This window comes from Tauraco erythrolophus, chromosome 2, assembly GCF_009769465.1.
Source record: "Tauraco erythrolophus isolate bTauEry1 chromosome 2, bTauEry1.pri, whole genome shotgun sequence".
Taxonomy (NCBI): domain Eukaryota; kingdom Metazoa; phylum Chordata; class Aves; order Musophagiformes; family Musophagidae; genus Tauraco; species Tauraco erythrolophus.
This window is the reverse complement of record NC_141466.1, coordinates 12,954,421-12,976,798: the sequence shown is the minus strand read 5'-3', so window position 1 is coordinate 12,976,798 and position 22,378 is coordinate 12,954,421. Positions and strand designations below refer to the sequence as shown.

Below are 22,378 nucleotides of genomic sequence, written 5' to 3'. Positions count from 1 at the left end.
AGTTACTAACAGATTATCCACTGAGGGATCTGCCACAAAATCACAAAGTTCAGTAGCACTGCACAGAGCTCCACATATATAGCCACTATTAATGTTGCTAAGAGTTTTATGCATGTGCTTTAAGGAAGAAAGTTAATAGGCTCCCCTCAATTTCTGAAATGTAATTTGTATCTACTCTCCATTTTTGTTATTTGAAAGGAGACTACAGAGCAAACCCAGCAAACATTCACTCAACCTGTATGTCAGATATACTTGAGCTGAATTCCCAAGTCTCAAACATGTCCTATTCCATACGAATAAATTATATCTCACTGTGGAAATTAGAGAACTAACACCGCTTGGTAGGCAATGCATACTTTACCACCACCCCCCCCCTTTCATTTCTATTTCGTAAATATTACTGGAAAAAAATGAGAATTTGTGCTAGGTAGCTGGAAATAGAAAAGATGAAGAAGCTTTGTTTTAAAAACAAAGTCTAGCAAGACATAATTTATACAAAAGTCACACCTGTTTAAAAGAAGTTCAAAAAACCCACACCACAAATCTCACAGCATAGTAGCAGCTATGCCAAATGCATGTAAATAGAGGCCACAATACATTTCAGAGCTGAGGAATCAATGGACAACAATTCTGGCTGTGTTTCCAGGTGATGTTTCCCACAGCTAAAAATCTGTGGGTTAGTTTCTTCTTGAGCAACAAGGACACAAACATGGGCTATAAAATAGAAAATGTTAAAACGGTGAGAAATCCCTTAAAAAAAGGGCAATACGCCTCAGCCCTTCTGCTACTTAGATGAATAATTAAACTCCTAGCAACTGTGATTTCAGGTGAAGATCTATATATATGCCAAGAAATGCCGAGATGAAGATGCGATAGGAAGTTTCAAATGGGAAACAGTCTTATGAAGTGTGACTTAAAACTTATGTCAGTGAAGAGTAATATTTTTCCCATATCTGGGCTTTTTTTGAACATAACATTATTTGAGGACTTAACTGAATATACATTTTTTTACTTTTGCAGTTTACCTTGCATGCTGAAGATACGAAAGATAGGAGGAGGCGGATTGGAGGCTGGCGGATGTTACCCCCATTTACAAAAAAGGGCGGAAGGAGGATCCGGGGAACTACAGGCCTGTCAGTCTGACCTCGGTGACGGGCAAAGTCATGGAACAGGTTATCTTGAGTGCTATTAATGAGCACATACAGGTTAACCGGGTGATCAGGCCCAGTCAACATGGGTTTATGAAAGGCAGGTCTTGCCAATCAAACCTGATCACCTTCTATGACAGGGTGACCCGCCTGGTTGACGAGGGAAGGGCTGTGGATGTAGTTTTCCTGGACCTCAGTAAAGCCTTTGATACAGTTTCTCATAGTGTTCTGGTGGAGAAACTGGTAACTGCTGGCCTGGATAGGCACACCCTCCTTTGGGTTAAAAACTGGCTGGATGGCCGGGCCCAAAGAGTGGTGGTAAATGGGGCTAAATCCGGCTGGAGGCCGGTCACCAGTGGGGTTCCCCAGGGCTCAGTGCTGGGTCCAGTTCTGTTTAACATCTTTATCAATGACCTGGATGAGGGGATTGAATGTACCCTCAGTAAATTTGCGGACGACACCAAGCTGGGAGGCTGTGTCGATCTGCTCGAGGGTAGGGAGGCCCTTCAGAGGGATTTGAACAGACTGGATCGTTGGGCTGAGGCCAATGGCATGAGCTTTAATAAGGCCAAGTGCAGAGTCCTTCACTTGGGGTATAAAAACCCCAAGCATCGCTATAGGCTCGGGGAGGAGTGGCTGGAGAGCTGCCTGGCGGAAAAGGACCTGGGGGTGTTGGTTGACTACCGGCTTGATATGAGCCAGCAGTGTGCCCAGGTGGCCAAAAAGGCCAATGGGATACTGGCGTGTATCAAGAATAGTGTGACCAGCAGGAGCAGGGAAGTGATCCTGCCCCTGTACTCGGCACTGGTGAGGCCGCACCTGGAATATTGTGTCCAGTTTTGGGCCCCTCGCTTTAAGAGAGATATTGAGCTCCTGGAGCGAGTCCAAAGAAGGGCAACTAAACTGGTCAAGGGGCTGGAAAATAAAACTTATGAGGAGCGGCTGAGGGAGTTGGGGCTGTTTAGCCTGGAGAAGAGGAGGCTGAGGGGAGACCTGATTACGGCCTATAAATACTTGAGAAAAGATGGTGGGGAGGTAGGGGAAGGGCTCTTTACATTAGTGATGGGAGATAGAACAAGAGGAAATGGGCATAAGCTTAGTCAGGGGAGATTCAGGTTGGATGTTAGGAAGTATTTCTTCTCTGAAAGGGTTGTCAGCCACTGGAATAAGCTGCCCAGGGAAGTGGTTGAGTCCCCATCCCTGGATGTGTTTAAGAATAGGGTGGATGAGCTACTTGAGGATATGGTTTAATGGGGATTAGGGATGGTTGGACTCGATGATCTCTAAGGTCTTTTCCAACCTAGAAATCTATGAATCTATGAATCTATGATATAGAAAGTTAACAAGCAGGCTGCTTGGTAAGTTAATGTATGGACTCTTTCTTCATTTCTTTTTGACTCAGAAAAGTTCTAGATGCAGTTATACTAAAATAATTTGTGATTAGGCAGAAAATGTGATGATGTCTTTCTTTTTCTCTTTTTAATACAGTAGGAGTATTTATTCATTCCAACTTATTGTTAACAGTAATTTTTAAAAAGCTTGTCACTCCTGTATTACTCTTTTTTGTTGTTGTTGAGACTTGTGATATGGGAAACACAGAATGAGTTGACTCCTGTACTGAAGCAATTTATTATGTTAAATGGACTTTTAAATAGCAATGACAAGACAACATGTTAAATGAAAGCAATGGAAGGCATGGTGATAAAGACACTGTAAATTTAAGCAAAACTAGAATTGCTTAGGGAGAGTTTCCGTATGTTAAAGTCAAGAAAAGCCACACATATCCAGCTATTTTACAGGATTTTTTCTGATCAAGGTAGGTGCCACGTACTTGCTGGCTTTGCCTGGACTACAGAAGACAAAAGAAGGTAAATTTTGATATTTAGATATAAAAAGAAATTCTACTTTTTTTTTTCTTTTTAATATTCAAATATTTTTTATGGCAATCAGTTCTTACTTGTTCTTAGCTTCCCCCACTCATGTAAAGATGTACAGCATTCAGGCCCCTAAAATGCAGGTGGGCTCTAACATGTTTAGACCTTTGCAACTCCCATTAGCTATCAGCTCCTGCTGAAACAATACAGTATCCTGTCATTTAGCACAGTAACACGTTTATGAATTCCAGGACCATTTCTCCCTGTGTAAAAGCGTAAATCAGAAATAGCTACAGACCAGTTGACAGATGACCGGAAATTTTGGGTGGGATCCGATTGATTTGCAACATTGAGAACACATTGGTCTACACTTTTAGTCAGGAGAGCACTATTCATCTCCAGAGGATAATTCACAGCGTTATAAAATGTTAGAGAAAGACGGGATGACTTACCCAGTGTTTGAAGTTGCCTGTTTCAAGCTTAACAGGTATTGATCTGTAAACTTACAAGTTATTTCTGTAGTGGCTTATGGTATGTTGACCAACTTGAAATGCTACATTTTTGGTTTGGTTCCAATGAACAGGAAAAAGGCTTGACAAGCACATGATTCTAACAAATCTTACAAAAAGTAGTCAAGGCATGATATTTCTGGTAGTTTTGTTTCCAACCACTGTTAAACCATAGTTTGAGCCTTCCGATTTTGATTGCAAACTAAGAATGAAACTTAGCCGACCCTAAAAACATAATCATGAATTCAGGTGTGAAAATCCTGTGAATTCAAAGATGTCACTTCTTCCTTCTCCAGTCTTGTTCGCCTATCAGTAATTGCCAGCTCATTAAAAGTTTAGGTTAGAAATATATTGAAGTAGTTTGCAGTAATTTCTCTAAATATATAAACAGAAACATAATTTATATGGTTTTGAACAAGCTACAGCAGTTTATGATCAGATAAAAACTATCAAACCAGTATTTTTATTGGATAAAGAGTGTTGTAAAACATCACTTCATAGTTAACCCATAGATTATCATGAGAGTTCTTACAAAATGCAATATAAACCCACAAATTAAATGAATGTTCACAATTAGAGACAGAACCATACTATTCTGTACATCCATTCTGCTACTGCAGTGAAGGAGAGACATATATGAAATAAGAATGCAAATGAGGAAATATCCAGCAACATTCAGCTTAAAACAAAACAACATTTTATTTTGCTGAAAATATTCATCATCATCATCGTCATCATTATCATCATATCAAATGAAAATCCATTGTTGGCATCATTGTCCAAGATTTGCCAATCTTTCATTTTATATTTGGATCAAGGCTACTCCCAACAGAAATCAAGAGATTGATATCTAGAAATATCTTTCAAAACAGCTTTGTGTAGATTGTCAATGATGATGAGAATGTTCTAACTCCTTGGGTGACCCTTCAGGGTTTCTATAACAGTCAATATTACTTTAATATTTTCTGTCAGCATTATTATTACAAAACCTACAAGGTCTGAGTCATAGAAAAGACCCAAAGACTCAGAGGTTAGTTCCAAAAACACTTTCCCCATGAGAAAGCCAGTTTAAGACCCATCCACGTTTCTGATCCAACTGGCGGCCCATTCCCCTCCATCACTCTCTATTTGGGCACTGGTTTCTGTGCTGTAAATTCAGTCGTTTGAAAGATCTGAGGTTGTGTGCTGGTTTTGGTTGGAATAGAGTTAATTTTCTTCATAGTAGCTAGAACAGGCTGTGTTTTGGATTTGTGATGAAAACAGTGTGGATAATGCAGAGGTGTTTTCATTATTACTGAGCAGTGCTTACACAGAGTCAAGGCCTTTTCTGCTTCTCACACCATCCCACCAGCGAGTAGGCTGGGAGTGCACAAGAAGTTGAGAGGACCATATGATGTCATGCTCAGCGTATAAAGCTGGGAGAAGAAGAAGGAGGCAGGGGGACATTCGAAGTTATGATGTTTTGTCTTCCCAAGTGACTGTTATGTGTGATGGAGCCCTGTGTTCCTGGAGATGGCTGAATGCCTGCCTGCCCATGGGAAGTCGTGAAGGAATTCCTTGTTTTGTTTTGCTTGAGTGTGTGGCTTTTGCTTTTCTTATTAAACTGCATTTATCTCAACCCACGAGTTTTCTCACTTCTAATTTTCTGATTCTCTCCCCCATCCCACTGAAGGGACTGAGGGAGCAGCAGTGTGGTGCTTAGTCACCAGATGGCGTTAAACGTGACAGGTTGAAAAAACCAAAGAGCAATGTTTTTTTTTGCAAAGACCTTACAAGGATATTTGGGATGATTTCAGAGATCTGATTTACAGCTACACTTCATTTCATTAGCCCAGCTCTGGCAGAGAGGCTGGAACAAGCAGCCCAAGAGCTGAAATATCTTAACCTGGCTTCGTCATTGGAAAGGCTTTTCTTAAAATGGTATCTGCAATCACCACACTGCTGGATCTGCTCTAATAAAGTGTTATCATTCACATATTTCAAAACGATGTAAAAAAAATGACTGCAGTGCAAATGTACTACATTAGATGAATACTGAATAGTGTTTAACACCCCCTCTCCCCCCTCCCCCATAAATCAGGAGAGAATGACTTGTTCATACCTGACTTCTCAGTGGGAGTTGTCTTTTGCTGTTTCATTTTGTTCTCTGTATTGTGAAAGCAGCATTAAAATTAGAAATTCAAACTATTAGCATAGGCGCATATAACTGGAAAATATTTCTATATGTGATATTATATATATAGATCACAATGACAAAATAAATTCTTGTCTTTAGCATCACTATCAGCTTTTAGGACTGTAAAACAGCACATAGACATTATGAGTTCTGACTGCATGGTGAGATCATACTCCACGGAAAAAATAAATTACTGGGCCTAATGTCTCAGCCACCAGAAAACAGCCACATACCTGTTAGCATCTTTTGGGCAGGCACTCAGGTGGAAACTGTATTCTAATAGTACAACTGTTACAACTTTGTGAACATCACCTTGCTAAGTGCTGAAGGTCAGCGTTTTGGTATCATACAACGCTGAGAACTTCTGCTCAGATACTACCTAACCACAAATACATATGGACTACATTCTGTGTGTCTGCATGTGTGTCTACATCCTGAAGATGAGAAAGGTACAGAGACCCTCAAGCACATGCTAACTCGTAGAGGCACCTCCACATGGAACAGTGTCAGTCTGAATGCCAGGTCATGCGACCTGCTACTGGACAAGTTTACCTAGATCCAGCTCTGGGTATCTGTCACAAAACCTTAGAGCACCCCTGAGCTTCTGCAAATCTCACAAGAAAAGCTGCCCAAGTTCACAACCTCTTAAGTCGCCTGTGGCTTTGCTCAGCACAGTTCTCAGATGGTGCGAACCCATGTCGACATCAGCCACCAGACCTGAGCTAGCTCTCCTCCAAGCAGGCTGGCAGACGAAGCTTCAGGCAGAGGTGGGACTACACTTTTGTGATCAGATGGTGTTTGTCTTAACTGCCCAATGGCCCAGTGAGGTGGGAATGACCATGTTTGTTTTCACATCTCTACTGTATCCACTTTGATTGACTTGAACTTCACCCTTCCTGATCCTTTCATAGCGCTGCTCCCATTTTGTCTCTTTTCCCATATCTGAATTTAAACTTCTAACTCCTTCCTTTCAACATTCACATACATCACTACTTTTCTTCTTAAATATGTTTAAGACACATTCAGAATGTATTTCCCCTTCCTTTCACTGATGGAAGCAGTTTACAGCCACATGCCTCTGGCCCCTTCTTTTTCCCCAAGATCTTTTCGACACATCAGATTGAAGCTGACACTGGCTGTGTGGAGATCAGGTCAGGCAGGAATGTCTTATCCCTGGAGCCATTCAACTCATCTGAGCTGTAGTTGGCTAGAAACCCTCCATGTAGTCAATCTGTGCATGCACAAAGCTGCTTTGCTCCTGAACAGGAGCTGTATTTCCAGCCTGGCAGCCAAATTTGTTCTTAAACAAGACAATGGAGGGAGGTACTGCAAGGGGAGGGGTGGCTAGAACCACCTGTGAACTGTCAGGTCTCCCGTTTACCTATCATTTTACCTATGCACCCTCAAACTGTCAGCCTCAAGAGTTGCTTCTCTTTTTTTGGGGCTATTTCTTTGGAACGCAAACATCCAATTTTATATGCTAAATCTTATAATCTGCACTCTGACCAAATATGTGAATAGTACAGTATTAGAAGAGCAGACTGTTGAGTGATCTCAACATATATGACATTTCCTTTGAATTTAGCAGGTAACTTCCAGGGCATTTTTTTTTTTTTTTCTGAGGGTAGAGAGCAGGTTTATCTTCTTCTCTATGCTGATTTCTTTTGAAATTAGCTCTCTAAAGTTTCCAGAGGTAAAAAGGCCTAAAGGACATAATGTTTCAAGAGATGGAGAAACAATCTCATTGCTGCACAGTCGATGTTTCTCATCCATAACATGGCAGCATCTAGAAAAGCAACAACGCAGTGTAAGTACGAACATGAAACATATGGCAATTATGGTTTGGGGTTTTTTTGGTTGAGTTTTTTTTTTTTTTTTTTTGGTTTGTTTCTGGAAGAAAATCAGTACTGAGTGGTGAGCAAATACAGGGAGGGATAAAGCTCCATGGTTACTGATCTTTTGTATTCTTTGGAAATAAAATATAACTCTGCATTGCTATGCTTTTCAGTTGTCATCTAGTAGGAGGCGATTTAATTTCTCTTCACTTGTATTAAGTTCAAGGTTTTTTTTTTCCCCTTACTCAGCTATTGTTATTGCCAGCTTCTTATGAAAGCAGAGAATTAAAAAATCTCATCTCCATTTCATGGCTGTCTTTGAAGCTAGAAATGTTTTTATAGCACAATCAGCAGCTTGAAGATGTAACTTGTTGAGAGAAAGTATCTTCTTTCTGCTCTTAGATGAGCTTCAGCATATTAACAGTGCATTTCACAAATTTAGATTGAGGTATTAAGTTTTCTTTGTTACAATACACACACACAAAAAACTTGCTGACTTTAAACATAGGCCCTGTACCATCCACTGGATTAATGACAAGTAAAGTTCAAAATATTTGGAACTTCTCTTTCTTTGGATATTATCCCTGCTCTTTTAAACACTAAATAGGATATTTTTGCTTTTTCTAATTCTGGTGAGAATTTACAGCAATGTTTGCTCTGTAACTCTAGGAGTCAGTCAAATAAGTCTGTGAGTGGATGGCATGTCTGATCTGTTAAAAAGTGTGGGATGGATTTTATTTTCAAAATTAATTCATTCTTGGAAACAAAGTGTCTTGGACAGGCCTGTGAACTTGCATGAATTTGGGAATAAAAGAGTAATTATTTGGTATTCATTCACCTACCTATTCTGCAACCTAACCACACAGTAAATATTGATCTACTGATTCCACTGGAGAATACCCTGACACATTTCCTGGCAGTATCCAGAAGGTGACTGTGTGGCTTTTTCTCTGAGTTTCTAGCCATTGGTTGTAATCAGAAGGAAAACTGAAAGACAAGATTATCAAAAATTAAGAACACGGTACTAGGGAACACACTTCAAGACATCAGGAAGCTTCGCAAAATCATTTTTGTTCACCAAATTCAGTACAAAGAAAAGCAGTGAAAAAAATCTGATGAGGATAATACTTAGCAATTTGGAAAGAACAGAAGAAATATTTCCAATTTCTCATGGACTTTTTGCTTACTATATCATGAGGAATCTGGCAAAAAAAAGAGACATTTTTATGACCTCATAAACTACAAAAAGTCCAAAATAGCTTTTTGTGAATATTTCAGAAAAATTCAGATTTTGTTCTGATTTTGAATAACCAAAGTTTAAAATTCTAAAATCTTCCTTGGAGAGAATTTCTCTCCTCTTCAGAGCTCTAGTCTTGCAGCAATACAAGCATTAATATTCATTTTTTCCCTGATGTATCTAATTTAAATGGAAAAATATAAAGGTGTAAACATTTCTCTGCGTATTGCAGGAAGTTTCAGAAGAATTACATCAGGAATGATTTATTTTTCTTTAGTTACTCTCACATACATACACAAAACACTTTTTAAATTAAACATTCTCCTACAGGATCAGTATATTTTCTAAAATTGTCTGTTTTTTCAGTTCTAAGTCTGAAGACGGGCAGCATAGGAACAATAGTTTGAAGCTACTCTGAATCAAAGTGAAAAAGGAGGCCACTGGTTTGTACAGAATGAGGCTTTTACAATTCGCTCTGTTAACTCAAGAGCACTCACTGGCACACAGCAGGAAGAAGCACTATTACCACCAGTGCTTGCAGATTAATACTTTCAGTCATCAACTGAAACTCAAAACACTCACTGCTCTCCAAAGCGACCATTAATCACCTGAGAAGAGATCTTTTATGCTAAAGGAAATTTAGCAAGCCTTTTTTTATATATATTTTTTTTTGTTCTTTTTTTTTTTTTTTTTTTTCCAAGCATTTAAATTCCAAAGCTTTTAGTCTGGAATATACTGTACTGTACTAGAGTAAGCTCCTAATCAGTCCAAAGTACCGGTTTGTGATATGATGCTTTGATATTTGTAAATGCCTCACGATTGAAATTGATTTTTGTGCTTCTGCCAGGATGACATCAGGCTGATTTTGCAGCAAGACTGATTTCATTTTGCAGGAAAGTTGAGTGGTTGTGACACTTCCCCGGGCAACCCACTGTTTGTCCACCACTGACCCCTCTCAGGATGCACAGACCTGGATAGGGTGGCTTCCTCGCTAGGACATTCCTGTCTTGGCTGAGCCCACCTGCACCCACCTGCTGCCTGAAGCTATCTGCTGGCTGTTAATACACAAAAAATGACAAGACAACACACACAAAAAAAGCTTGGCCTCTGTGTCTTTGAAGGCTGGCGTGAGAAACATTGCTTTTTTTCGCTGTTGACTCAAAACCAGCAGTACAACTTCACTAGATCAGCTACTCAAAGCTTGCAGGAAACCTCAAAATGACTATGGAAATACTTAGCTTACAAGTAGAATATTATGTTATAAAAACAAAAGAGAAAAATAGCAAATGCATAGGAGAAATTGTTTTCTTTAAAAAAAAATCAAGAAAAATAATGTAACGAAAAAAAGGCTGCCTGCTTATCATTGAACACATAACATCTTAAGTGGTTTATCCAATCATTTATACATGAGCACTTCATTTTTTTGAGAAGTTCGAAGAGGAGCACTGCCAGCAAAGATCGATGGAATGTTGATACCTGCTTTTCAGTGCCCACTGTGTCTGGAAAGACTACTCAGAAGCAATGTAAATGGAGCACCAATAGCTGAGTTTTCTTTGAGATTATCCTCTCAGTCTTGTTTCTTCGCACCAAAGCCAGCTGTGGGCCCCTGAGTTCCTTCCTCCTCAACAGGCATGATGAGCCACAAAGCCCCGGTTTGGAAGAGGGACCCCTGTCCTGCTCATGACAGCCAGTGGTTGCTGGTTATTACTTACAGTTTACCCGAGTGCATAGTCAGCCCAGGATTATTATTATTTTTTAAAAATCGTTCAGCTCCTGTTCTTCTGAGATTCAGAAACTAGAAGCTGCCCCTGTGCAGACTGTCATGTATCCAGTGAGATTGTAGCTCCTCCTTTTTGGGAACCAGACTCACTTCATGTAACAAACGGTTTACTGAAAAGGCTGAGATGGGGTAATTCCCAGTATTCTTTGATGTACTGAAAGGCAGTAAGAACTCCTTCCCCAAGCTCTGGAAAATGGGTTTTGCTAATGCTTTATTGGCCATACTGCGCTATGAGAGAGTCACAGGAACGATGATAATCTGTAAAAGCTGAGTCCTTTGAGCTAAATTTCACCCTCATTTTTGTTCCTTTCCCAAACTCTGAAAAAGCCAATGATACAAAACGAAGAAACAATGCCTAGCTCAAGAAAGTCTCTTAAGTTTTGCAAAGCACACATATCCCTATTGAGTGGAGCCTGGCGTAACTGGAAATTAAATTACCAAACCTACCTGGCTTAGTCTGAGAGATAGATTTTTCATGTTTAGCGCGTTCATGCTCTGCAAATCAGAAGAACCCTTACATTAGAAGGATTTTAATTTTTAGAAGATTTTAAAAAGATTCTCTTTATTATTTTAAAAGATGACTTTTCGTTACATATTCACACTAGACTGCAGAATAATTTTTGGGATAAATATCTTTTTTGAGAAAAGGCATTTAATTAATTTTTTCCCTAAAAAAAATAATGTTGAAGAAAATTTTTTAGTTTTTAATGTGGTTTAAAGAATCACAAAATTCAATTCTGTGTCTTTTAAAACTACCATAAAATTTCTGAAATTGTGAAATGCTTCTACTACAGATTTTGATTGCGATCACCTGTCTTTTATAGAGAGAATTTCTCCTTGATATTTAATATAGAAATCATGAGAATATTTTATTACAAAAGAAGTAGGGTTGTCCTGTATAGAATGGCAAATAAAAGTTCAGCATACTGTGAAAAGAAAAAATACCTTTCCATATTTCTGTTACCCTGAATCTCACACATATATTGTGAAGCAGTAGCAATAATAAATATTATACTCTATTAATATATAAGCTTTATGCAATTTTATGCTATTTAAAACCAGTGTGATATCCAAAAACCAACATTACAAGACAGAAAAAAAAAAGCTACGGCATTTCAGAGGAATGTTAAAAATGGGTTTCGGTCTGATTTATAGCAGCTATGCCTAAACTGTGTAGCAGGTGAGGGTTGCAGCATACCAAGAGATAAATCTCTTTATTGCTTGGATCAGTGCCCTAGCCAGAGAATTGCACAGACTCTTCCACATCTGTGTCCCCCTTGTTTTTTTGCCAGTGCAAAGCTGCAATGGAGGCAGAGAGCAGGGGTGGGTCTTATCTCAGCCTAAATTGGTAAATGGTCTACCTGCAAACCAGGACATGTGAAACACATCTGGTCCTGCATTACAGACAGAGTCATTAAAAACCAGTTTCATAAGTCAAAATTTCCTGTGAGCTTGCGTTGATGAATCCCATCTTAAGCTGCTAAAACTTGGACAACATAAAGAAATACCTTCATCCTAACAGCTGAAGTAATAACACTCTTTATCAACTTGATACTTACTGTGTTCATGAGGATTCTCTGAGGTAGCTAGAAGTAAAAAAAAAAAAGTGTGTTTTAATAATTTTGTGACTGTAACGCAAGGCAATGGATTTATTAATGACATTTGTAGATATGTAAAATAAATGTTCAGTGAAATCTATACTAAAATGTGAACAGTGAACATTTTCTTACTTACACTACCCATCCCAGACATTTAACTGGAACACTTAATTAAGGAACACAGGCACTCTAAATTTCTCATTTAGCTGACACTTAATACAAATACCCCTGGAAGGCTCTGCTCCTCCCTGGTGGGCTGAGTCATTCTCACCAGATAGTGACCATATATCAAACCTACCTTGCTAAGTGAGGTGCTCAGTTCCGTGCTCACCGAGAGACAGAGCAAGTTCAGACCATAAGATGCCCAACACTGGACAAAGCCAGACAAATAATTTGAAGTCGAGTGAGGAAATGACACCTAGGGCAGTCTAAGTGTGAGAGTCCCTGACAATTATGCCTGCCCTAGTGAGGTCAATGAATTTCAGTGAGACTCCAAGGAGCAGAAAGACATATTTGAAAACGTAATTAACATAATTAGGGCACATCCAACCCAAAGGATGTAGTATTTCAGTGTCACAGCTCCTAAACTTTGTGCCATTTCATTTTCTACTTTTTTTTTTTTTTTTCCAGAAAAAACAGATGAGATGGTAAAACTGAAAACTGAGCTAATACTTTACACGGACCTTAAAAGAACACTTCTCAGTTAAAGCGAGAGCTCAGGGAGCTGTACCCAATACCATTATTGGTTCTACAGAAGGAAATGAAATGCCAAGGCCTTGCCCACCAGCTGGATTTTTCTTCTTGATTTTTGCAAGGCAGCTGTTGTTTTTAAGAGAATAAAGACTTTACCACCTGCATGTAGCTGTGTGTGAAAGAGCATAATCCCACAGAGAGGTGCAGCAGTGCAGGGGATGAGTTGCCTCTGCAGGCTCAGCAAGACAAGCAATAATTCTGCTGCTGTGAGCTGCCGGGCTGTGATTCACTGAGCTCCCGAGCTCCCACTCGGGGCAAAAAGTAACTGCTGCGCAAGTGGGTTTTTGTTTTGCTTGTTTTCCCTGCAGTATAAAACTGCTCCCATTTTATATCCAGTCTCTATTTAATCCAAGTTGTTGCTGTGCATTTAAGGAGACAGCAACTGGAGATGGCGTGCAGAGCAAAGCAAAAATAATGGAACATTTATGGGAGTAATAAAGACTAAAGATACAAATTAAATGTATATACTTGCTCCTGAGTGAGAAATCAGAAATAAGAAACAGCAGAAAAACAAGGATCCTGTGACAAAGCCACATTCGTTATCTTCACGTGTGTGAGAAAACCTTCTTGCAAATTTAGGCTCAATTGTTTTGCCTAAACACCCCAAAATCCACAACAAATAATTCCCTAAACATGGTAAGCTTAGGTAAATTCCATTGTAACTGAACATCCATGTGATATGTCTGAAAATTAAAAAGGAAATTAATTATATATTTTGTCAAAAGACATGGTGAGATGTGCTCATCTAGCCATGAATTTCAATTTGCAAAAGGAAATTCATGGCAAATATCAAAAAAAACCTGAACTTCAGGGGCTGGTATAATGACTTACATAACTATCATAGAATATTTTGACACGTGACGCTTTCAGTGACCACTGAGAATGATCAGAGTTGAGCCGCATATGACAGTATTAATTTAAAGACTTCTTGCTGACACTGCTTAATGAATTTTAGAAACAAGCTTTTTTTATAGCATCCTTGTCTCAGATGTGCAATTTGTTTTAGAACACAAATATAAAAAAAACCCCACATTATGCATTAACCTTCTAGTGAAGTCAGTGCAGTTATTTCCCTTTTTCTGCTGGTGTATATAAGTCATGGAGAATGTTTGGGGGTTGGAACTCCATGATCTTTAAGGTCCCTTCCAACCCTAACCATTCTATGATTCTATGATTCTAATGTTTAAAGCAATAGGAACTCAGCCCAAATCTGGTCCCTCAAGTTTAGGAAGGTATCTGTGTTGCCCTTGTCCGTATTTTCTATAGAGGTATTAATTAGCCAAAATCTTATACTGTCATTATTCAGCCAGAGCCTGAACACTGAGATAATTTCTATCAGAGCTCTACCTAAAAGCCCAGCCTTCTCTTTTCTGGCGTAACACTCAGAGATATTTCTACTGTGTATTTTGATGAAATAATGAGGATTGTCTAAAGTTAAAAGTTTTTACAGGATGTGTTGGTTATTCTAAACATACCTATATTTTATTGGGAAAAAAAAAAACAACGTGAAATTTTGAGATGGTCTTTAGGCCATAAAAATTTATGTTTTACCAAATCTGCTAACTCTGATTTCTGTCCATTCAATATTAATCCTTCTATGTGCCATATTATCTTATCAAACTTGTAATCAAAATTACAGTAAAAGCTGAAAATGAAATCCCAAGACCCATTGTTTCATTTTTACAGTATCACAATTGTGTAGAACACAGATACCCTGATTTTTAGTCTACTTAGTGAAAATGGGAAGAAGATGAGAGCTAGTCAGTGACCTAGTCAGACTTTCCAGAATATTTAATGACGTATTCTATGATATTTAACCTAAAGGTTGAGAAAAAAACCCCTATATTCTGCTGCTCTCACTCATCTCATGTAGTATCTTGCACTAAAAGTAAAGCAGCTCTATTCAAATTTTGTATTTAAATAATATGTCTTTATACATTGCCTAGATAAGCTGTGAAACTCCATGCTGCAAAATGTGCAGATGTTGAAAATTTTCACGATTTTAAAAAGTGACTGGACAAATTGGAGAAAAATCTACCAAGTGCTTGTAAACATGAAGGTACAGTTTCTGGCTTAGGAACTTCCTAAGCAGAGATCGCGGAAGGTCGCAAAGGGATCTCTACGTGGCTGTTTCATTCTTGTACTCTTCCCCAGATGCTGGCTGGTTTGGACGTTGGTGGAGAGAGGGTGTTGGGTTAGACGAACTCTTCATCTCGCTTCAAACAACTCTTCTGATGTTACTAACTAACAGGACTACCTGTTGGGTAAATAACTGCTTGTTCTTCACAACGTTAGAAAATTTAGTCCTAAGTAAGTACTGTATCTTCATTTGTTTAACACTTAAACTATATTAGAGGAGGAAAAGGGTTAGATTCGGGTCTAATGAAAACAGATGGATCTTTGATGAAATACTTGAAGCTGCATAAGATCTGAACTGAATCAATGAAATTAATCTGGTTCTACCCTCAGCAAAAATGTTTTTGATTTTTTTTTGTGTCATTCTAAATTAAACTCTGTAACCAGGCTTGATAGTTATCTTACTGTTTCTCACATTCACTTCGAATTTTCTTTGACTCTTGCCTGCTATTCTGAATGCCAGAAGGGTATTAATTATATACAGCATATTTTTGTAAATCAGCTTCTGATATGGGTTCAGAAAATAAATCTTCTGGTTTATTGAACCATAAATTGCTGAGGCTAAAAGCAGAAAGTGCTTTTTGATTATAACATGTCTATTTTCCATCTGGATAACCATCATTTGCTGTTCAGACAGCAAATATATTTGTGAGTGTGCACACTCTGTAAGAAAAGAATATGTCACGCAGGAAAAGAAAGCAATGCCAGAGCTATTTGTTTTAGTGAAGAATAACAAAATAATAATACATGCTGTAGCTGAGAAAATTTTTCTAATTGGATAGTTACATGTGTATTCTAAATAAGAAAGGTACTTTCCATTAGGCTAAGTAAGAGCCTGGTTCATTTCTCATTAAAGAGAGCATAAAGACTCTTTAACAGGATTTGAATGAGCATTAGGTGAACACACCCATGACGTTAACCTGTAACAACATTATAGGTCAAAAGAAGAATCAAGATCAACAGGAGTCTTTTAAAGGAATTCTCAAGATTTGCTCCTTAACCTTCTGGTTTAGACATCATGATGAAGGATAAATCTTTGATTTCCTTATTCAAGCTAATTAAGTCCACTCTCCCTGAAAATGAACTCTAGACAAACTAACAATCCGACTCTTAGGCAAACTAATGGACATTCCTCCTTCAAAATTCAGTGGGAATACCGCAGTCTGCAAGAACATAAGATGCTACATCATTCTGCCTAATCATTGATGCGCTTTAAATTTAAGGTTGAATAAAATGGTTTTGTTCTAGTCAGTGTAAGGTTTTTCAGATTGTGGAGCAAATGTGTTATCAAAAAGTCAACCAAAATAAAGCATATTCTTTACACTGGGCCAGTTCAGAATGTCTCAGATAGTAACAAAACTCAGATGACAATAAAACTTTGGGAAAAAAAAGGGATTATTAGGATTTATCACTTTGTTCAAAAGCAGTTCCCCACCTTTGTGAAGTTGTTGTCTGTACTCTTTGTCATTCAATGGAAAAGTCAAATGTTCCCACAAGCGTTCTAGACCAGCAGACCCGATCCCTCGTATCTGCCTGTGTCCTACTCAAGTCCTACTGGCTGGCTGAGCAGCTGGCAGACTGATTGTGAGGGAAAAACAGTCTAATGAGCATACGTCTGAAAAAATGACTTTTCACAAAACAGATTAGCTGCAGCAAGCTTCCTGTAAAGAGAATGGCTTGTGACCACCCTGGCCCCTGCTCTAGGTTAGAAAATTGCCTTGACTGCGTATGGCCAATAGTTATCCTATGGATGGGTCAAAGTAAAGAAAGAAAGAAGAGTGTGGTGGTGGCACAAACAGAGGAAGTTGGTGTATGATCATATTAAAGTGCATGCTTGCAAGCCTTGTCCTTACAGGATTCCCTACACCATTCATTTCACATTTTTAGTTTACTAGCATTTTCCAGAGTATCTGTCCAGGTTTCTACACATTAAGGAAGTATTATCCCACAGGTAGGAAATACTTAGTGATTTACCTAAGGCTATCTGGAAGGTTTGCAAGGAAGCAGAGAACTTGAGCTTCCAGCTAGTGCTCTCACCCTTATTCACTATCAGGGAGCACTCATTTGCGACTGGACAGCACCACAGACTTCCTTGGACCACTGTTTCAGCAGGACTCTGGTGAGTAACGATGATAATAAGGTAAATGGTTAAGGCAAATCCTCCTAAAATGCCTTAGTTTGTCATGATAATTAATAAGTAACCACTGATGTTAGAGCCTATGGGACATTCACTTGCAATAAACTCATCTTTCTGTTGCCACTGTCCACCAAAAATCTGCCAGGCTGCTCTCACAGTTTCTTCCGCCTTATTTCCGTTACTAGAGCAGCCTGGTCCAAGATATCTGCCTTCATACAGTTAGCATGTTTGTGTCCTTGCTGTTTGATTTGCCGAACACCTCGGGGCTGTGTAGTGAAGAATGAGCTGACTCTTGGTTTTGGGGGATTTTGCTGTTGTTCTCTAGAACAACTTGTTTTTCAAGACTTATTTTTAACTAGCAGTTCAAGAGTACTTTATATAACTAGGTAAAACAAAAAATGGTACAGAAAGAGGAGGGAAGGTAGAAACTTTAGCATGGGGTAAATATAGTAGGAGTAGCAAAGAAGTACAGACATTTCCAACATTTTTTAATGGTTTTTAATGAGAGGAATTACTTCAACTTGAATCTGAGATGTATGCCTGTAGGGAGCATCAGTAATGATCCCAATCTTTCTCTGTTTCCCAGTTTGTCAGTTAAACAATAGAAATGCATTGGGAAATGTAAGTCTTGTTGAAACAGCAATCTTGTATGATAGCACTGAAAGCTAATATCTTTAAAGTACTATAAGTCTTAAAATCCCAGGAGGACAAATCTTCCATCGACGGAGCTGGAAAGAATAAAATTTCAGTCAAATGTAGATGAGGTACATGTGCTGCATTAATGCATTTCATCTTTAGGCACGTGTGGCGAAAGACCTGAAGAAGTTCCTCTCAATATCATCCTCGGCTTCTGACGTATTCATGTGCTCTTCCCTAAAATTGTGGGATGGGAACATACAGATGAAGGAGAATATGCTTAACAAGCTTTCACTTTTAGTAATATCAGTTTTACATTTGCATATAGCTAAGACAAAATATAGCCAAGCTCAGGCCATGCTTTATTGCAGCACAAATTATTGACTCGAAAAGGGTAACAGTGAAATCAGGCAGACTGAGGTATATAGGATGTTAGAGTGATGACATTTTTTCCTTAATATTGACTTTAGTTTATGCAAAAATAGTGTTATTCACCATTTTGTATAAACAATTGGAGTCAAAAGGAGAACCTCTTGCAGATGTTAATATTCATTAACATTTGAATCTTCAGTCTATTTTATAATGCTTGTTATTTGTGAAAGATGCCAATCGAACACCTTAGGTCCAGATTCCATGCAAATACTTCAAATATGAACTTCTTTGCTGAGCTCCTTCTTAACTATGACTGGATTTGTAAAAGTATAATCATGGCTGAATATGTATTTACATACGTTATTAAATAAATGTAAAATATTTGTCATTAAAAATAGAATAAGGTGACCTCACGAAAATCTAGAAGAGAAGAATTTTGGGTGATAGGTTAGTTGATATTAGGGGTGGATAACAAAAAAATAATCAGTTTTTGAAAAGGTGGACTTTTCCTTGTGTGCTACCCAAAGTAATACAAATTAAAGCGGAGGGCTAATGACTATCTTCTGGAGGAAGAACATCTTGAGCCATCTTCTTTCCTCTTGAAATGTTACTGATTTTGCTTTAATTACAACTTTATAAGAGCACATTTCTGAAAATGATGTCTGCATAGATAAAATAGAAATGTAGATTACCACTAGAAGAACTGTTAATTCTAGAATTGCATCTGAATAGAATACCTCTGATTATTTGTTTGCAGATATCTTTGCACAGAGCAATAAAATAATAGTTTAACCCAAGGGGAAATTTTTAGCCAATTAACCATGTGTTATATGGATATCCAGGTGTTTAAGCATATTATGTTGATTGACAGGTGAGAGTGTTGCTGACATGATAGCAATATACATGTATTACGTCTAACTTATAGTCACAACACAGCCCACCAAATATACAGATCACTCTTTCTTCAGAAATCACAGCTGTTTCATAATCATTAAAATACTGGTTTAACTGTTCCATTTATTGGTGGCAGGGGCTGAATAAATTATTGTTGTACTTTAAGGCAAGTAAACATGATTAACAGAAGTTGTAATCATAAACGCAATTGAAATGCTATGCCAGGTCTACCAATATGAATTGTTTTGTGGATTTGTGGTTACATAAGACATATGAAAAAGTATAATCTCAGTTTTGCCTTGAATGGATTACAAAGGAGCAAGCTATGACAAGGTTTAGAATAAATCCTGTTGAGAATAAAATTGTGGGTATTTTTTAGAAAACATTGATGCAAGTTAACATCATTAGTTTTACATGCCTCAACTATGGGTACACTGAAAACGAGGTGCTAGGGAGATAAACATGGAGTCTTTAGCTTAATGGTAAGAATTCTAGATTAAATATTTGCATTAGCTTGTCCACCTAAGTACAATGAGAGTGGATATTCAACCAGCTATTAAGATCTATAAATGAGTTGCTACTTTTTCTCACCGTTATTTGCTTTTGATGACAGATTCTTAAAAGAGAAAAATTAATTTAAGGTCCAAGATGGTTGTTAAAATAATTAACAACAAACTATCCTGATTTTCAGTGCCATTTATTTTCTATTTTTGTTACTAAACCTAAACTATGTTCCTTGTTATAGTGAAGTCAGAAATACAGGTATCTCCTGGGGGCAATACTTTGCATTCTGACAGATATGTACGACAGATGAAACACTCTCTGCAGATGCTTATTTCTCTCCATTAACTCTAAAGTGAGACTAGGGTGAATAGCTTCAACATAGATGACTAACTCCAGACATCTAAATTAGTATGAGTTAAAGTTTCTTAATGATTAAATTCATCTAAGGATCTAAAAAAGTTCTTTACATTTATGAATTCAGTGAAAAGTCTTGAGCCCACTATGCTCATCCTTCCTCTGCCTATTTTCTAGTTATATTGAGTGGATACTTTGGAGGATGTTTTCTGGTCGTGTCTTGTCTTAACTGAAATATCTGCAACACATAAAATACTTGAGCTGGGTCATTCAAGATCTGGCCATCACTTAACAGAGGTTGTACAAATCATTAAGTCTCACATAACACTGTGAAATGAATATAAATTATTTATACCCCCCAATATAGTTGAGACAAGGTAAACAGAGGTCAAGCAAATTTCAGCTAACTGATGTAGACTTTTCCATATTTCCTGCAAGTTCTCCGTTCATCAATATTCAAGGGATTTGTTGCTTCAACATGGGAAGTCAAAGCTCACCTATGTATGGCCAGTCATCTATTAAATGAAAAATATCTTTAGGCAGGCGTGCATTTACACTGAAGAATACCTTGCCTGCAGCTTAAGACTCCCGTAAAGTGTTCTTCAGTAAAACCATTTTCTTTCCTTCTTAATCTGATGCGGGAAGGCAATGTTGACCAACCACCTTGAAGATCCTTCGGGCTCCATCTTGTGGCTAATTCAATGACTGTTACCTCTTGAGAGGTGCCTACCTTTGACTACAGTTAAAAATAGCACTGCTAGTTTAAACAGCATAGTAGCATATGGCTGTATTATTTTCTCATACATAATACTGAATTTTTGACACTATTTTAAGAAAATGCTTTAAAAAGTATTTCTACATTTTTTTCTCTGTTTAGGAAGACATATTCTGTTAGGGGGCTACGTAATACATTTTGGAGTTATAGAATTAGGTAGTCTGCCTTCTTATCCTTTGAGACACATTAGAAAACTATTAATGCCCAGTTCTTTTTCAGTTTGGAAAGCATCTTGATTTTTATATACATTAAAAAGGGACGCTGCTGTGCCTTGGCCCGTTTATACCACACTCTGTATGCAGAGCAGCAGTTTCCAAGTGATGGATAGGGTACCGTTACCAGGAGTGATTGAAAGAAATTGTCCTTTACTGAATTGGCAAAAATATGTCAACTGGAGCTGGAATGTACATGCCTTATCGATTTTCCGCATTTGTTTGGTATTAGCTGCACTCAGACTATATGCAGTTTTTCACACCACGATTCGTTTATAGGGAAAAGGTCAAAATGTGACCCTGCATGCTCTCCTGTCAATTTATTATTGATGAAACTTGTCAGTTGAATGTGTTTTTTGGCTTTCTGAAAACTACAAACGAATTTAAGAGCAAGCTGCTGGAGTGATAATGTTGAAAATCAGAGCGGAAGTCATGTTACTGACAGGCAACCAGCTTCTGCATCTCACTAGCTTCCAAGTACTCATAACATCTAACTGCAGGAAGTCTGTATAGGAGATGAGTCTCAGAAGGCAACTACCCTGAGTCAGATGCGCTCTCTGACTTGCTCTCAGAAGCAAGACAGAGCTCTCTGTCATTCATTAGCTGTGGGGAGCCTGGAGAAACTGACTTGCTGGCAACTCAGGTTCGTGATTCATTGTAAGCAAAGTGTTTCTTACACGCATGTATGTGGAGGTGTAACACACAGGGATTATGTGATGGTTAAATCCTGTTTGGGTTCTCTAAAATCATAGAAGTAACAAATCTTCAGACAAGTTTTCCTAAGACTAACCTGGAGAAAGAACTTACTAAGCTTGTTAAGGTTGCTTCCTTGACACGTCCATCTCAGTCCATGCCTTTTTTAGTAAGAAATCAAAAAAGTATGGGAGCTATAAACTGAAATGAGAAATTCCATTTTATGCAGAACTAGGAAACCTTGAAATTGGCTTTAATATGGCTCCATTTCACATAAAGTGTTTTTGGAACTATGTCTAATTATGAAATATTTTTGGAAATATAAAATCACTGGTTTAATTTAATATATTCATGTTCCTTTCCTTTAAAAAGGGCACTTAAAACTGAAAAAGTACTGAAATATTTTGATATTAAAGCTCTGTTTATTGTTTTCTAGAGATGCCTTGAAGCTGATGAGGTTTATCTCATGTCACCAATACCTGGATCTATCATGATTTAGATGAATCGCTACTTGTGGTGCTTTGAATTATCAGCAAGACTTAAAAATTTTCATGTACTGGCAGCCAGATTTGCTCTTGAGGAGTTTTGGAGGTGCCTTTGTCATGCAAAGGGTTGCTACCTCTTGCCCTTTAGGAACTGACAACTTTTTGGACATTTCTATGACAGCTCCTCTGTCCCACACACATTGAAATAAGGCATAACATGATGCTGGAAGCTGAAGCTGACGATTTTCTAGGACTTTGGTCACAAAGTGT

At 38.1% G+C, this 22,378-nt stretch overlaps 1 protein-coding gene across 1 annotated transcript in view; it reads right to left on the bottom strand.

The window, feature by feature from the left end:
• The window catches only part of TRDN (triadin), a 205,717-nt gene that overhangs the window by 27,346 nt on the left and 155,993 nt on the right, over positions 1-22,378 (bottom strand). Inside the window, exons 28-31 of the mRNA XM_086632103.1 lie at positions 12,119-12,145; positions 11,007-11,054; positions 5,633-5,677; positions 2,980-2,997 (exon numbers count right to left, since the gene is read on the bottom strand). Coding sequence (XP_086488229.1) covers positions 2,980-2,997; positions 5,633-5,677; positions 11,007-11,054; positions 12,119-12,145 — 138 coding nt within the window. The remainder of the gene's footprint in view (positions 1-2,979; positions 2,998-5,632; positions 5,678-11,006; positions 11,055-12,118; positions 12,146-22,378) is intronic.